Source organism: Mus musculus, chromosome 1 (genome assembly GCF_000001635.26).
Source record: "Mus musculus strain C57BL/6J chromosome 1, GRCm38.p6 C57BL/6J".
Lineage (NCBI taxonomy): Eukaryota > Metazoa > Chordata > Mammalia > Rodentia > Muridae > Mus > Mus musculus.
Window position 1 is genome coordinate 24,748,971 of NC_000067.6, and position 17,563 is coordinate 24,766,533.

Genomic DNA, 17,563 nt, shown 5'->3' on the forward strand with positions numbered 1-17,563 from the left:
TGGAGCGTGATGGAATGATGGTCAAAGGGAACTTTCGGATCAGACATACTGAAGCAGTGTTTCAAGAATGTATTTAGTTTGTGCATCAAGCTCAAGCTGCCCCTTGCTAAAGAAAAAAAGCACACAGTTGTATGCTCGAGAGTTTTAAACATCATTACTTTAACATAGTGGTTTTCAACCAACCTGTGGGTCATGACCCCTTTGGAGTCAAATGACCCTTTCAAGGATTGCCTAAGATCATTGGAAAACAGACGTTTACATTATGACTGTTCTGACATTTCTTTTTTTTTTTTTGGCTTATGGGCATGAGGGTTATAATGATAATGAAAGGAAATTGCAGAATTAGGAATGAGATCATTGGCTCTCAACCTTCCTAACACTGTGACCCTTTAATATAGTTCCTCATGTAGTGGTGACCCCAAACCATAAAACTATCCTCATTGCTACTTCATAACTGTAATGTTGCTACTATTGTGAATCATAATGTAAATATCTGATATGTGAAACCTGCGAAAGAGATGTTCCACCTCAAAGGGTCATGACCCTTAGACAAGAACCAGTAGAATGACATCATTAAAAAGTCTGAAAGTGGCAACTGATCCATGCAAAGCTTGAAGTAAGGACATAGAAGTCATCTTGTGGCTTCTTCTTCTAAAAGTTGAATTCTGTAGTTATACACAGAAGGGGTTTCAGATCAGCATGGAAGTACTGAGGCCTGAGGGTTGGTGAGAAGAACCATTAATACCTGATTATGTCAGTTCTCCATAGAGTGTAAGTCCAAACCATCCTCCAGAATTTGATGGACCATGAAGCTAACAATGGAAGGAAGTGGTAGTGCTTTCTGATAGTTCATAGAAGGGACCCAAAGAGTTCATCTGAAAATAAGCTAATGATAGATATAAATAGATATATAGGGAATGAGATGAAATTATCCATCTGTTCTTTTTTTTATTAGATATTTTCTTCATTTACATTTTAAATGCTATCCCCAAAGCCCCCTATACCCTCCCTCCACCCTGCTCCCCAACCCACCCACTCCCACTTCCTCATCCTGGCATTCCCCGGTACTGGGGTATATGATCTTCACAAGACCAAGGGCCTATCCTCCTATTGATGGCTGACTAGGTTATCCTCTGCTACATATGCAACTAGAGACACAGCTCTGGGGTGGGGGGTGGGGTAACTGGTTAGTTCATATTGTTGTTCCTCCTATAGGGTTGCAGACCCCCTTAGCTCCTTGGGTACTTTCTCTAACTCCTTCATTAGGGGCCCTGTGTTCCATCCAATAGATGACTGTGAGCATCCACTTCTGTATTTGCCAGGCACTGGCATAGCCTCACAAGAGACAGCTATATCAGGGTCCTGTCAGCAAAGTCTTTCTGGTATATGCAATAGTGTCTGGGTTTGGTGGTTGTATATGGGATGGATCCCTGGGTGGGGCAGTCTCTGGATGGCCCTTCCTTCTCAGCTCCAAACTTTGTCTCTGTAATGGCTATTACTCCTTCCATGGGTATTTTGTTCCCCATTCTAAGAAGGAGCGAAGTATCCACACCTTTGGTCTTCCTTCTTCTTGAGTTTCATGTGTTTTGCAAATTGTATCTTGGATATTCTAAGTTTCTGGGCTAATATCCATTTATCAGTGAGTGCATATCATGTGTGTTCTTTTGTGATTGGGTCACCTCACTCAGGATGATATCCTCCAGATCCATCCATTTGCCCAAGAATTTCATAAATTCATTGTTTTTAATAGCTGAGTAGTACTCCATTGTGTAAATGTACATTTTCTGTATCCATTCCTCTGTTGAGGGACATCTGGATTCTTTCCAGCTTCTGTCTTTTCTTAAGTCAACAGAACTGGTATGATTGCCTCCAATAGTAGTGAGATTGTTTGGGGAGCATGTGACCTTGAGGGCTGAATTTAAGATGGAAAGCAAGGTGCAAGTTTAGACTTGGAGAATATTATGTTCCTAAATCTTAGTATTAGAAATTCCTCAACCGCAGAGTCTTATTCTGTTGTCACATTCCGTCATTTTCAGCGTTCTTGAAGTACATTTTTTGGACATTAGAGTAGCTGTAAATGTAACCCTCTCTGTAGAGCAAATTTGATTCTTGCGCACTCATTCTATTGAAATGTATTTGCTCACAACAGAGTAAAGTCTCAGAAGGAATCAAATCATCTGTAGGGTTATACACTCAAATACTAACCTGTAAGTTGATATGCCATCCCAACTGCAAAAAGCTGAAGAAGACATGAGCCCATGTGTTGGAGACAGGAAGAGGTGAGGCGCATGTTCCATGACTAATCCTGATGTTGAAGGACATTAGGAGAGTAGCTGTGCATCATGATCTTACTGCAGAAAGAGTTGACCACTGTGCTTTGCACTCAATGAGCCCATCATCCAGGATGACTCAGAAAACCAGGCTGCACAGATAAAATGTTTGCCAAGTCCTTTTCTCTTCCAGCAGGTACAAGTGATCCACTCTGGCCCCAAGGCCATTTACCTAAGCTCCTCTACAGGTTAGGGTTAAAGAGCTTACCCCACTCACACATGGGGGGCGGGGCATGGAAATAGCTCTAAATATAAACCATAATATTACAAAGAAGTCATCTAGAAATGCCACCTGAGCTATGTAGATAGGGTGAGCCTTCAGCTTTAAGCCGAGGGGCCAGACTCCAAGTCTTCTAGGTTGTTTCCTCTACATTGTGTTTTTGTGTTTTCCTTTAAGAGAGAAGTCTAACAGCATTACCTCATCTGTCCTTTAAAATTTAAAAACAGTGGAATGCTTTCTAAATACAGTGGAATGCTCATTCCAAGCAGAGCAGTAATGGAAGTCGCAGACAACATAAAGGGACTGACCAGAACACACAGGATAAACCTAGGGCATTAGAGAAGACACAGCGTGGAAAGTGAGAGAGAGAACAGAAGATTAGCATATTAGCCTAGAAAATGCCTCACGCACTGGTCAGTAGTGTAGATACAGAAGTACTTGATAATTAGAAGGCCTTAAGCCTTTGAAGATGCTGTTTTAATAGAATAGAATAAACTGCAGTACTAGAGAATCAAGGAGAGGAATTGTAAAATTAAGGAAGTTCCCTATCTTAATGCAGCTTTGAAGTAGCCTTACTAATCGTATGTAAATCTAATTCTTAATACAGACTGAGACTAAGAGACACTTAGCTTACCATTTAACCAATTTTTATTGAGTCTTTTTGTAAAAGTGAATATGTTCTTAATTCTGTATGTATGCTAGTTAGTTTTAACTGTCAATTTGACACAGTGTAGAATCATTGGAAAGACTTTTAATAAGATGTTGCCAGGAAAGTGAGTATGGATAAAGACTTGCCCAGACTTAATGTTGGGATTATCGCCACAGAGTAGAGTGTCTAACAGGAGGGAAAGAATAAAACAAGCTCAAAATACCAGCACATAACAACAAGCTAAAAACGAGTAAATAAATTCCTAGCAGATTTATAAGTGACTCTAATTTGAGATAAATATAACTGGAATGATTGAAGGTGATTCAGTGAAGGTAATATTGAATAAGTTGAAAGAAAGAAGAAAATTGTAGCTGAACCTCAGAGGAATCGGACAAAGACTGCATCAAGAGATCAAAATCAGCATCACTGAGGAGCAAATGAGCTTCGTGCGCCTTATGAAACAACAGCCCGACAACAGTGGAAAACATGAGCCAGTGGGCTAATACATCTCCCAATGCCAGGCCGGAGAGCATGATCAGTAATCACCCTCGGTGCCTCAGAATGCAGTGTCTTAAAAGGCAAGGGGAGAAAATGTTACAGAAGTAAGAATGTAAAGGAGCCATGCTCAGATGTGGTGCATGGTGCTGAATTGGACCCTGGAGTAGAGATGAAAGTCCTGAAGGATATTACTGAGCTAGGGAATGGATGGAAAGTACACGAGATAAAGCGTGTCCTATCAGGGTTAAATTGTAGCATGTGCTCCTGTACTATAGTTACACAGAGATTAGCCTGCCGTAAAAGTGCTGAAATGTAGCCAGTGTACTGGCACACACACTTAATCCCAGCACTCAGGAGGCAGAGGCCAGCCTGGTCTACAGAGTGAGAACTGGGACAGCCAGAGCTTCATAATCAGACCCTGTCATGGAAAACCAAGCACAAATAAAAGAACAACAACAAAATTGCTGGAATATTAGGCAGTCACGCCTCGGGGTACACAGTTGAGGACAACAGGAAGAGCCCGTCTGTCCCCCTTGAGCTGCTGCCTAAAGAACACACCAAGTGTAGACCAAGATTGGGGACCACAAAAGGTCATTTGGAGTTTAAACACAGTATTTTTAAAATCTAATTTCGTACTATATAAGACTTATTGATATATATATCTGCACACACCTTCACACAGGGAATGCACTGCTCTGCCTGCACACACCTTCACACAGAAAGCATGCTCCTATAATGGGAGGGGAAGACTGTGGATATATTTAGGTATATATCTTACTTGTCAATACTTTACTTCCATCTGTCGACTTGAATATTTTCTTTGTGCCTCTTAAGATAAACACATCCTATTACTTATAATTAAAGGGAAAAGAAGCACCAGCAAGCATTTTTAGGATAACTAGGTCAAGCCTCTGGCACGCAGGAAACACTCTTTTTTTTTTTTTTTTTTTTGGCAAGATTGGTTTTTTGCATTTATCGAAAAGTGGACAACCATGAGAGACGTTTCCTCAAGATTGTGTTAGGAAATCCCTTTTACCATCTTCCCCCAAAGCATTAGATACTTAGGTATTCTTGAGTATCTATCTACCTTTTCAGGGAGTCTATTTTGAATATCTCAGCACCCAGGCAGTACTGCTTAAGTAGATTCATTGTCCTATGGATTTGTGTGATTTAAAAATTACATATTAAAAAAAGACCAACTTCTTAGACATCAAACGTGTTTACCATTTGTATCTTTTTACCACACTAGTCGGTACTTGGCATTTAATGTTTACATAAATGATTATTTTAAGCAATGTCCATTTCACAGTGTCTGACATGGATTTCTCTAGAACCTAAAACTGACAATTCTGGGAGAAATGCCATAGTGATGCTTTGTGATGGATTCAATAATGTCTGTGTGTGCTCTGTGGCTAGGGTAGCCCATCAATGTAATGTGGACTGAAGATGGTGGGAGGCTCCTACTGTCCTGATTCGAAGGTCACGTTGGAATGTGACCCTCTTTACCCTCTTGCCCATCTTAGATGAAGATATTCTACTCGCTCCTTGAATAACCCTCGTTAGGACATTGGAAGTTACCTAATCCCTTGTACCCAAGGATTTGAGGCATTACTAATTTTTTTAAAAGAATATATGATCCTTTTGTCAAATAATTTACACATATAAAGGTGGGGATTAGAATTTTTAAATATTAAAAATATTAAGTAAAATATTAAAGATTTAGTGTGTGTCTTAGTCAGGGTTTCTATTCCTGCACAAACATCATGACCAAGAAGCAAGTTGGGGAGGAAAGGGTTTATTCGGCTTACACTTCCATACTACTGTTCATCACCAAGGAAGTCAGGTCTGGAACTCAAGCAGGTCAGGAAGCAGGAGCTGATGCAGAGGCCATGGAGGGATGTTCTTTACTGGCTTGCTTCCCCTGGCTTGCTCAGCCTGATCTCTTATAGAACCAAGACTACCAGCCCAGAGATGGTCCCACCCACAAGGGGCCTTTCCCCCTTGATCACTAATTGAGAAAATGCCTTACAGCTGGATCTCATGGAGGCATTTCCTCAACTGAAGCTCCTTTCTCTGTGATAACTCCAGCTGTGTCAAGTTGACACAAAACTAGCCAGTACAGTGTGTAAGATGAAAACCAGTCAACTAACTCCAACAGAATTGTGCTGATTTACTTGAAGGATGCAACATTAAATAATATGTGTGTTTCACTTAAGTGTGTTTGGGGGATAACTTACCTTCAGTAATGCAGAGTAGACCCACAGCCTGAACATTTTACTTTTGAGTATCTCATATGATAACGCAGTTCTGCTTATTTCCTTGGCGTCGTTTCATAGATCCATGTTGATGTCATGGGTCAGTGTTGTCAATGTTGGGGTGTCTTAGTGAACAGAATCCCTGCCCAGAGTCCTTTGAGTAAAAGGTGGGCCCAAGTCTAAAAGTGTTAGGGTGTGAGAACCATAGAGAGCGGTGTGGGCCCTCTATGGGGGAGGGATGGAGCAGGCTGTGAGGTGTGATTGGAAGGAATTGTTACCAATATGATGACACTTGAAACACCTTGAGATGAGGAATAAGCTCGGTAGAGCATGCTGGGAATAGTAACAGCAAACAGATAGGTTTTAAGGTCTTCAGCTTTTCTATTCAGAGAAAAATATTTGGTGGGAGATTGTGAGCAGAAGAATGGTATAATGTGATTTCAGTTCCTAAGGGATAACGCTGACAGCAGTGTTTCAGATAGAGCAGAACCCCGCAGACTGTTTATAAGGATCTTTAAGGTTTTGTGGCCATTCAGCTTGGTCTGTGTATCACGAGAATGGCCCTGGCATAGTGACGTCAGTATTTCCCTAAACACAGAAACAGGTGGAGACCCTGACGTGCTCTGTATGCCGTGGTCTACTGGCCCCTGAACCGACCGGGATAAGCCAGGGGCACAGGCAGGGTGACAGGCTGTTTGCAGTAATCCAAGGAAGCGAAGCACTCGTGGTCCTAATTGTCAAAGAGTGGTCAGAGCCTGGGTATAATTTAAATGTAGAGACAATAGGATTCTCTGATGGGCCTAGAAGATGACAGATGAGAAACTGACCAGAGACAACACACACATAAATTTAGTTTTGTTGTTACTGATTTGGTGGCAGGGGTGGAGAGGGTAGCTTTAAACTTTTGTTTTGTTTTGAGATAGGGTCTTGCTCCATAGCCTGGGTTGGCCTTAGAATACCCTGTGTGGCCTGAGGCTAGCCTCAAACTCACAGTCATCTTGCCTTAGCCTCTAGTACACAGACATTGTCAAGAGTAACCACTACCTGGGTCTTATTTTAGAACATATCTCCTGAAAGTCTTGCTTTGTTTTTGATAATTTGTAAACAATTTATTTAATAGTCTCTACACACTTAAGTTATTTAAGCCTGAACAACTTTGTGGTTGGTGGGGCTTCCTTCATAAATAGAGGATTAATAGTGTGATGTACTATACTTAATGTAAGCTTATTATTATAACTATTTGTATAACTTACTAGCTACTCAGAACCACAGTTGGATACTGCACACCACTCATTAAGTTTTCCTCATGACAAGAAGTATTTGTGTACTTGTAATATGACATGTATATATGTATGCATGTTATGGTATTACCTTATAGATGAAGAAGAAGAAAGCAAAAGAAAGATATTAGCTTGTTTACTACCTGTGAGCAGTCTAATGAGACCCTGGGTTTATGTGAATATAATATGCCAAGTTTTATGTGGTCAATTGGTGATATAAATGAAATGGAAACATTCTTTCTTAAAGGAGCAAGGCATATATTTTAGCACCCCAGAAATGTTTTAAAGAATCTCTGCAGCCCCACCCTTTGTTTTGAGATGATTCAAAGTAGCACAGGCTGTCTTCACTCTGTGTAACATCTTCCTGCCTCCACACCCTCGTGCTGGGATTACAAGTGTGACCACATGCTTAGCTTAAACCTGAAATGTAATCATCTGGAGGGGCTAGAGAGATGGCTTAGCTGTTAAGAGCACTGACTACTCTCCCAGAGGACACAGGTTCAATTCCCAGCACTCAAATGGCAGCTCACCACTGTCTGTAACTCCAAGATCTGATGCCCTCACACAGACATACATGCAGGCACAACATCAGTACACATAAAAATAAATAAAATGTTAAAAACTGGTCACTATAAAACTTGCTCGCCAGCATAAAATATCTGACAGATTCTCTTTATTAGCCTAGTATGGTTCATATATTCTTTTTGTTTTTAAAAGATTTATTTATTTTATTTATACCAGAAGAGGGCATCAGATTTTGATATGATTTGCATATGATTTACATATTTGATATGATTTACAAATGGTTTTGAGCCCACCATGTGGTTTCTGAAAATTGAACTCAGGACCTCTGGAAGAGTGCTCAGGGCTCTTAACTGCTGAGCCATCTCACCAGCCTCATTCATATATATGTATATATATATATATTATACATATATATAATGTACATATATTAAGATTCATTTATTTATTTATTTATTTATTTATTTATTTATTTATTATATGTAAGTACACTGTAGCTGTCTTCAGACATTCCAGAAGAGGGAGTTAGATCTCGTTACTGATGGTTGTGAGCCACCATGTGGTTGCTGGGATTTGAACTCAGGAACTTTGGAAGAGCAATCGGGTGCTCTTACCTACTGAGCCATCTTACCAGCCCCATATATTCTTAAAATATAATAAAATTGTTTTCTTTAGGCTTCTATCATCTTTAATGTACATCATGTCTCATTTCCCTTTATCTAGACCTTCCATGAGATTTCATGAAATGCTGATTCAGCTGTGTGGCGTTTATTCAGCTTTAACTTCATTAGTTCAGCTTTGCTGTCTGTTGCAGTTTCCTCTTTTCTTCTCCTCACGTGTCTGGCTTTACATGTGTCTCAGATCGTTTCAGATGTATGTAGTTCATGTGTGTGGTAAAGATCCCAGAGTTTCCTGCATGCACACATCTCCTGCCTTCGCGATCCTTTCTCCCATGCTCAGGCTGTTCTTCACGGGGTATTTTCTTTGTTTTAACCATTTAATACATAATTACATTTTTGATAAAAAAAATGTCTTGATAAATAATTACAAATGCAGAGTCTAAATATCTATGTTAGTTCTTGGTAACAGTTTAACACGATGACTCAATTGTGATTACACCTTTTACCCAGAAACCCTGGAAATGCTCTTAGCTGTGCAGTACATTGACGCTGCTTAGTAAAAGTAAACTTAAAATAAAAAGTGTTGTTATTACAGCTATTAATCAGCGCTATTTTAGCGAAAGTCAACGTGCATTAAAAAATGCCTTTAGTGGTACAAAAAGGAAGAAATGTGTAAAATTAGAATGACCAGGTAAGATAAATCTTGCTCTGACATAGTGGTTTTGTTACATCTGTTTCTGATAGCCTGTGAGAAGCAGTGGCGGAAGGAAGCAAACTGGAGACTTTAAAAAGGCTTTCCATTTTACTCATGGGCTCATGGTGCGCTTGCTCAGCACTTAACTTGTATACTCCAAGAGAAAAACAAGTTTTAAGTTTTCATGCTAAGCATTTAGTCTTTAGTGGTTGGAACTTTGTATGCCTTTTTCCATGACAATGGTCAGACTCCTGACTGCTTCTAATTTTAAGACACAACCCCACACTGGTCATCCACCAATTCAGTGTCTGTCTGTCTCTCTCACTGTGTGTGTGTGCATGTATGTGTGCACTCACCTGCCCATGTATTTGCGTGTGTGGGTGCATGCTGGTATGTATGTGTGTGTATATGTCAAGACAACTTCTGGTTGGCCTTCACTTTCCACTTGGGTGAGATCTGAGGCAGCGTCACTCATCCTCAGCCGCAGGCTAGCCAGGCTATGAGGATTACAGGATCCTCATCAGCACCTCCCATCTCACCCAGAGAGTACTGAAGTTCCCGATGCCTGCTCCTGTGCCCTGCTCCAGACTCAGGTCCTCAAACCTGCACAGCATGCACTTTGCCACTGAGCCATCTCTCCATCGTAACTTGGCTTTGAAGGTTAAAGAAAGTTCAGTTGTTTTGCTGTCATCTTCTTGGATAACATCAAGAGCTAGAGCTATGCTTCATGTGCTACGTGCCGGTGATGGAGGTGAGCAGCTGGACACTGGCAGATGGTGAACAAGGATCTCTCCCTTTGTTCAGTGCGGAATCATCTCTTGGCGTGAAATAGCAGCACAGAGCTCGTTTGCAAGCATTATTCTCTGAGTGTATGCCACTCTATGTAAATAAACTCAATGTAGCAAGCACATAAAGATAACAAATTCTATTGTATGCTAGTGCATGGGTTTTTAGGGTAGCTTTGTTTTTTACAACAAAGCCAAACACTAACAATATTTTCACCTGAATTTTAGGAAGCTTGCATCAAAGGCACACTTTTAAAACATGGAAAACACGTAAACAATGTGGTTGGGAAAAATATTTAAGATACAGTTTTGGTGGTGGTCCAGGTAATCCGGTCTAAGACAGTTTCAAATGTCACTGAGTGGATTACTAGGCCTCTGGGACAGAATGATGGGATTTCATTTGTGCTTGCTTCTGTCCGCTCAGCTGCTGTCCTCTAATCCCTCTCCTGGCCCTGAGAGCCTAATTCAGTCAAGTCTTAACTCCCAACATGTCTTCTAGTGTGGAAATGAAGAGAACTTCTGCGTCTCTGTTTACTCTGCCGTTCACCGTGAGACTTCCGAGTGACATTTCCCAGGCAGTTTTATACTTGCACGTAATACTTAGCCAGGGAAGATACTGCTCTTGGCTTTAAATAATTTTATATTAGTTGTGGTTTTTGTTACTGTGACAAAGGTAGTAGAAGGGGAGACGGGTTTATTTGGGCTTAGGTTTAAGAAGAGATACATTCCTTCAAAATGGTGCAGTATGGTGGCTAGCTCCATTGTGTCTGGAGCCAGAAAACAAATAAATGCAGTGTCCAGCTTGCTGTCTCCTCCTTATTCAGTCTGGGAGCAGTCTAGAGGATGATAACGCCCACATCCAATTAGCTCCTCCATACGTCTCTCTGGAAACAAATCATACATACACACACATACACACACACACACACACACACACACACAGAGAGAGAGAGAGAGAGAGAGAGAGAGAGAGAGAGAGAGAGAGAAATAATCTCCTGGGAGACTCCCAATCAAAATTTTAAATAACTTTTCCTACCTTGCAACCTATAGCTCTCTTCCTATATAAGCATTCTTCTTGCCTATTTTAAAGGGGAGCTTACTTCTTAACAGTGTATCTTGTTGCCGAAATGGTCACATCTAAATTTTGCTTAACCTGCTTTGTTTCAACTCTATGTAGAGAAAAATAATGAAGATATGCAATCTGGCGATGATTCTCCTGCCAGAGAAATCCTTCCTCACTATGGTGGGGCATCCACAGAGTGTTAAGAGTTGTTGTCTGCTTCATTTTGCAGCTCTTGCAACTTGTCTTATCGTGAATTTCATTATACTTAGTCAAAAAATAAGGAAAAATAGTAGCTGTCACTAAGCCCAGGTTTCTTGATATTTCATTTACTCTATGTGGTGAGCCTGGGAAGAAAGGGTGAAACTGTTCTGTACAATGCACAGGCTCCATAGTTTACGTGGCAAAGGGGCTGAGTGACAGTCGCTGTGTCACTCTCAGGCTGTGGTGCTGAGCCTCACTCACAGCCCCGGCTATGCTAGTTACCCTTCATTGTGAACATGCACGCAAGGCTATTGTTTTAGCATCCTTAGACTATTGACAAGTCTGAAAATTAGAGAGGGTTCTGTTCAGCAATCCAGACTCAGTCAGGCCAGCCTCGTCCTAGATTCTATTCTACTGCATCATCCTGCATGCCCTGTGGGGCCTTTAGAGTAAGTAAGGAGCAAACTGGTTCATCGTATTACTGTGCATTTCTGTGGAATAATTCTATAATTGAAGTGAGAGCAAAATGTAGTAGGAGCAGAGGAAAGTAAGAAATAACTTCCAGTCCATGAGTTTCCTCTGGTGCACTTTTTCCCAGCCTAAAAAAAAAAAAATGGTCAAAGGAGGGCAAAGACTTGTTTAGAGCCAGGTGTGGTGCAGGTCTGTAATCTCAGCATTCAGGAATCTGAGGTGGGAGGATGGTGAGAGCTGCCTGGACTACATGGGAAGACGCTGCCTGAAAACTAAACAAATAAACACAATTCCCATGAAAGTAGGAACGATCTGAGGGAAGCCTGGGGACGCCCTAGTAACCCTGGAGGCGGAAGGGGCGGGCTGGCGCCGGAGGTGCATCTCTACTCAGCAGTTCAGAAGCACATGTTGAAGTGGAAATGGCCAGAGTAAAGGAGATTAAGGTTATTTAAATATCCACTTAACATATCTCTAGACCGGCCTTGGGTTCTCATAAAATATTACCTAATTTCTACCTATCTATTCAGAAAACTGTGTGTCAGCCATAAAATTTAGAAAAGTATTATTTTAGGTTCTTTGTATAATAATAAACTGGACCAAAAAACCTCCCTGCTTTATTTTGTTTCACAAAAAAAATCGTGGCACTTACCATCACTAAAGAGAAGACAGTTCATAAAATAGAATAAAAACTAAAAGTATATTTTCTTAATCAGCAGCAGGATATATCTCCTAATTGCATGTGGGATGCTTAGCCCTTGCCCATTTCAGATGTAAGAATGCAGAAGTCATACTGTCCTTCTTAATAGATGGAAAAGAAGTTGCGTTGTAAGTCAGTTTTGTTGTGGAGAATAAAGGCCCCCCGATGGGCGAGAGGGTTAGACCCCTGTGAGCAGCAGCAAGCGGCAGCCTTTCTGAATAGCCTGAAATACCTCCTCAGACCTCACTTAAGACATCTGCGTCTGTGTCTGGTAACTTGGTGGAATAATGACTAGAATGCATTTGGATGATGTGAGTGTGAGTAAAAGCTACCGTAACTCTCAAGTAACCATCCTCTTTCTCTTTAAGTTCATTTTATTTGAAGGAGAAATATTAATAAATTGTTTTTGATTGAAGCGGCAATGCTGTTTACATTTCTAACAGGGGCCATTTCTCTCTGTAAACAATGATAATGGTATTTCTTTAGAAGTAATAACTGCTTTTCATTAGAATGCCCTGAGGTGCTGTCGAACTCATCAAATCCTTTCAAGGGTGAGCTATCCTGAGATTCAGTTTCCTTACAAAGTGCCACGTCTCCACTTAGTAGGCATGATGACTCTTTCCGTTTTTTTCTTGGCAGGAAAGCCTTGTTTTCTGTCTTGTTTATCTGTCTGGGACTCCGTATTGTACTTACTTTTCTAGTTCAAAGAAGTTGAACTGGCCAATAAATAAAACTTTTACTTTTGGTATCAAAATTCTAATATTGACACTCATTTTATTTCATAATATGTCATAATAGTTGATAGCTTAATGCTGGCTCTGACTGAAAGCAGTCATGGGAGAAGGCGCAGAGCTGATCGTTTGCATAACATATCAACTGAGCCATTGCTTTATGAAAGAAACAGCTTGAACATAATTGTTTATTTGCTCTCTTTAGATCAGTGTACTGTTACCCGAACATACATTTTCCTCCACAAGTTCTGGTTCTTCAGTGCTGCATACTATTTTGGTAACTGGGCCTTTCTCGTGGTAAGTCTATGAAGCCAAACATGACTTGGCCTTCCTTTAACACAATTAAGTGCATGCTTGTATGTATGTCAGTTTTCTGCCTGAATCTTATTACTGTCGCTGAATGGTTTTGAGAGGTGCCCTTGATATGTATGTGAGTGAATGCCACATGTGTGCAGGTACCCATGGTGCCCAGAAGGGAATCAGAGTTCCGGGAGATGATGTTAGGGGAGTTCGCTAGCTGCCCCAAGTGACAAGTCTTAGCGATTGTGTCACACACACTCTTTACTCCAGCTGCTGAGTTGGCACTGTGTTGCATAATGTTTACATTTCAGTAACACTGCTTATTTGAATTTAAAGGTGTTCTTGATCGGATTAATTGTATCCTGCTGTAAAGGGAAGAAGTCAGTCATAGAAGGAGTGGATGAAGATTCGGACTTAAGTGATGATGAGCCGTCTGCCTACTCTGCGTGAACGGCCTTCTGTCCTAAGGGCTTAATGAAGCTGGCTGAATATCTATTATGCGTTTTCAAAAGTTTAAAGTAACATTAAAATGAACTGTCTAGCTTTCATCAAAAATGAGAGCATGGCCATTAAAAAGTACTATATTTTTTATGTTTCCTGAAGTAGCATTATTGTATCATAGATTAACATTTAAAATTGCTATAATACTGTGTAAATACAGAGTTTCCAGGTTTGTGAGGGAATGTTTGTGGAAATTTTCTTTATTGTAAAATAGTGTTAAATTTATTAAAATCTTACACAATATACATTCCCTTTGTTGCTTTTAAGAAACATAAGAAGTCACTTTGTCTTGTGCCTTAGGGTCTCTGGAATAATGTGAAACTTTTAAGTAGCTTCCGCTGATTGGCTAAACAATGTCTCAGTATTGCTTGTGGGTAAGCATAACTCATGGGCAGCTTGCTTTCAATTCTGCCCATAACATAATGAGTCTAACTCAAGTAGAGTTCGTGAAAAAGTGTTAAACTGCCTAAAACCACAAGACTCTAAGATGTGTTCCAGGTGGCAGTGTTCAGATCTTAATCCATGGAGTACCTCTACAAGAATATGTAGATAAAATTTGTTTTATAGAAGGCTTTGAAACTTGGAAGGTCATAAATGGAAATGTCAAGAATGAATGCTGAAGACTGAGCTTACTAAGCGTGGTAGGTCACGTGACAGCATACTCAGCTGCTTCTCATGTAAAGGATTTGGAAACCTGTGAAAGAAAATGAAAGTTGTGTGACTTAACAGAGTTTTCTGACTGCGTTCTGGGCAGTGAAAATAAAGGCTTAATTCGCTAATGTCAGCTAGGACTTATTCAAAAGTATTTACCGGGATGCTTGAAGTAAAAGATCTGTATGGCTCAGGAGAAGACCTAAGAGTTAACTCGTCTGCCCCTGAATCTTCGGCCCAAGTTCTGACTGTACTTGCTGCTCTGATTGATTCCCTGCCTCACCTGAGAAGCTTCTAGAACCTGCTAGGAGACTTGGCTTCTGTTCCCACTCTTATGTGATTCACCGGGATGCCGATCCCTTCTGCTCCTAGTTCACGTTTTGGGGGTGTGGGTCAGTCCCTTGGCCTCCCCCTGCATCCCGACCCTGTACTCTTGCTTGTCTGTAAGCTCCGTTACTGCTTCAGTTGCAACACTAAGCCTCTCTGCTGTTTGTTTATAGCAAAAGGCCTGGCCTGTCAGTATTAGGCTCCCATATTGTGCCCACCAAAAATCAAGACCGCCTTATATATGAAGCCCATCATGAAGTTGTGTTGGTTTTTTTCTGCCTATCTTTTCTTTACTCTGTCCTCTCTTCTATCTACTTGGTGCCACTTACCCTGTTAGAATATATCCTTCCAAAGTCACATGTTGAAGTCCTCACTCTAGCTGGAGAAATGGCTCAGCAGTTAAGAGCACTGGCTGCTCTTCAGAGGTCCTGAATTCAAATGCCAGCAACCACTTGTGATGGGATATGATGCCATTTTATGGTGTTTCTAAAGTCAGGGCACTCATATATATAAAATAAATAAATTTAAACAAAGAAAGGTAATCTAGGTAAGATTAGGCCGTTGAGTGGATCCCTCCTAGAGATGTCTGGGCTCTGCAGGCAGCTTGGGGACGAAGTCATGGAAGGACACAGAAAAAGGCAATCTATAAGCCAAAGAAAGAGACCTCTAGAAGCCAGCTCTGCCAGCACTTTGCCTGTCAACATCTGGCTTCCATAGCTGTTGGATAATACATTTTCACTTGACAACCCATTGAGTCCATGGTGTTTGCCATTGAGCCAAGGCAACTAACTAACACACGCTGCCTCCTAAACTTCCTCACTACCTGTGCTTCCAAGTCCTGACTCCTCTCAGCTTTTTCTTGACATTTAAAACAGAAATGGAATTAGTTCATTGCTTCGCTGTGAAAGGCTTTCACTTATTTTAAAATGAAACCCGTAAGCCCCTGCATGGTATTTAAGGCCGTTCTGATGTTTTATTTGCTTGCAGGGCTCTTGGCCATTTCCTCTGTATTTACATGAGTGATTCCTCATAGCCGTACTTGAATGGTTCCTTCTGCATACTTGAATGCCCAGGCAGCCTTTCCCCTAAGGAAATTCTTTATCAACCCTTGGGCTTGGGGTTATGTTGCTCCTCTAAGGGCTGGAGGAGAGAAGATGCTGGCTCTTGGCTGTTTGTGTGGACCATGACAGGACAGCGGATGGTGACTGACTGCTTCCATGTGCACCTGCACATTGCAAAGGTTTTCTGACTTTGTTCTTGGGAACCAGAATAACTCGTAGAGAATACTCGTAGAATAACATGTAGAGAGTACTAATAGGTGAATTTGCTAATTTGAAGCTATAAACATGTCTACATTGGTTAAGCCTACATAAACTATACTTTTATCAAAGTATCAGGAGGCATATATATCTTTTGAGACTTTTTTTGCTATCTAATAAGTTTAGAAATATCCTAATTATTCTATATACTTACGATAGGATTTTTTTTTGTTAGACCAACTTCTTAGCTTACCATGGTACTCTTTATTGTTTAAACAAGAAAATTTTAAATATATATTTTGCTCCTTTCATTTCCTGAGTGTTAAGAAGCCTACTTTATTCAAATGCTACTTTGTCCCCCTTTTGGTGTAATGAAATGTGTTGGACTTTATATTTCCATAAAGCTGACTTCTAAGTGTCACGACTTCGACTAATGAACAGCTTCTCTCCTTTGAAGTCTTCACAGAAATGCCTAAATTAGAGATCATTCAGAGCATTGGCTTTCCAAAGACTGAGGGCCCTCATGTCCCATGTCGACTTCAAAGTGATCAATTTATGTAGCCATGAATCGGAAATGAGAAGCCTGGAACCAGCTTCTAGCCAGCTCAGGGCTGCTGCAGCAAAGGAAGTTTAAAAAGGAAACAAAACAACAACAACAACAACAAAACCCTTACTGTGCAGGTAAAAAACTGGTTAGGAGCTCCAAGGAGAAAAAAAAAATAAAGTAGCAATGTTTTCATGAACCTACAAGATAGATCAGCAGTGGCTCGGGGCGTGGTGGCACGCCTTTAATCCCAGCACTTGGGAGGCAGAGGCAGGTGAATTTCTGAGTTCAAGGCCAGCCTGGTCTACAGAGTGAGTTCCAGGACAGCCAGGGCTACACAGAGAAACCCTGTCCCGAAAAAACTAAAAAAAAAAAAAAAAAAAAAAAAAAAGATCAGTAGGTAGTTTGCACACAGGCCTTCCCATCTGAGTCCCATCTCAGTCTCCCAAGGAGAACAGGCCAGAGAGACCTGGATCTCAGAGGACCCAGAGAGAACAAGCTCCTGAGACTGGTCCCTGACCTGCCTATGCCTGCACTCCCACATATGCAGCATAAACTAATAGTGTTTTCTGGTGTACTACTAAGGTCTTATGAATGTTACATATTTAAAGTAATGTACTGATTTAGAAACAATCTACAGACACAGCACACTTGATGTTGGCCACTTTGTCATCTTTCTGTCACTATGACAAAACAAAATCATATTAAAAGGAACTTTGGTTCCCAAATGCAAGTGTTTGAGTTGATGTTTTCCTTGCCCCCAACCTTTTTGTGAGGCCAAATGACATGGTAGGGATCAGACAGTGGGTAAAATACCTTGTGTTCCAGTAGCAGTGAGAGTGTGGGGTTCCAGTGTCCCATTCCAGAGCACACACCACATGAAATGAACTCCTTCCACTAGGTCTCAGCTCCTAAAGGTTTCACCATCGCTTAACAGTGCCACAGGCTAGCAACCGAAACTGATA

General features: G+C 40.9%; 1 protein-coding gene across 4 annotated transcripts in view; it reads left to right on the top strand.

The window, feature by feature from the left end:
- Lmbrd1 (LMBR1 domain containing 1) overlaps positions 1–17,331 on the top strand; it is an 89,310-nt gene extending 71,979 nt beyond the window's left edge. For 2 of the 4 annotated variants that reach the window (XM_017322292.2, XM_030242602.1), the window contains exons 15-16: positions 13,222–13,313; positions 13,653–16,476. In XM_017322292.2, the coding sequence (XP_017177781.1) occupies positions 13,222–13,313; positions 13,653–13,766 (206 nt within the window). In that variant the 3' untranslated portion in view covers positions 13,767–16,476. Of the gene's footprint in view, positions 1–13,221; positions 13,314–13,652 lie in introns of all 4 variants that reach the window. The other 2 variants (NM_026719.2, NM_001310483.1) reach the window with 2 other exon arrangements.
- The last annotated feature ends 232 nt before the right edge of the window (positions 17,332–17,563 follow it).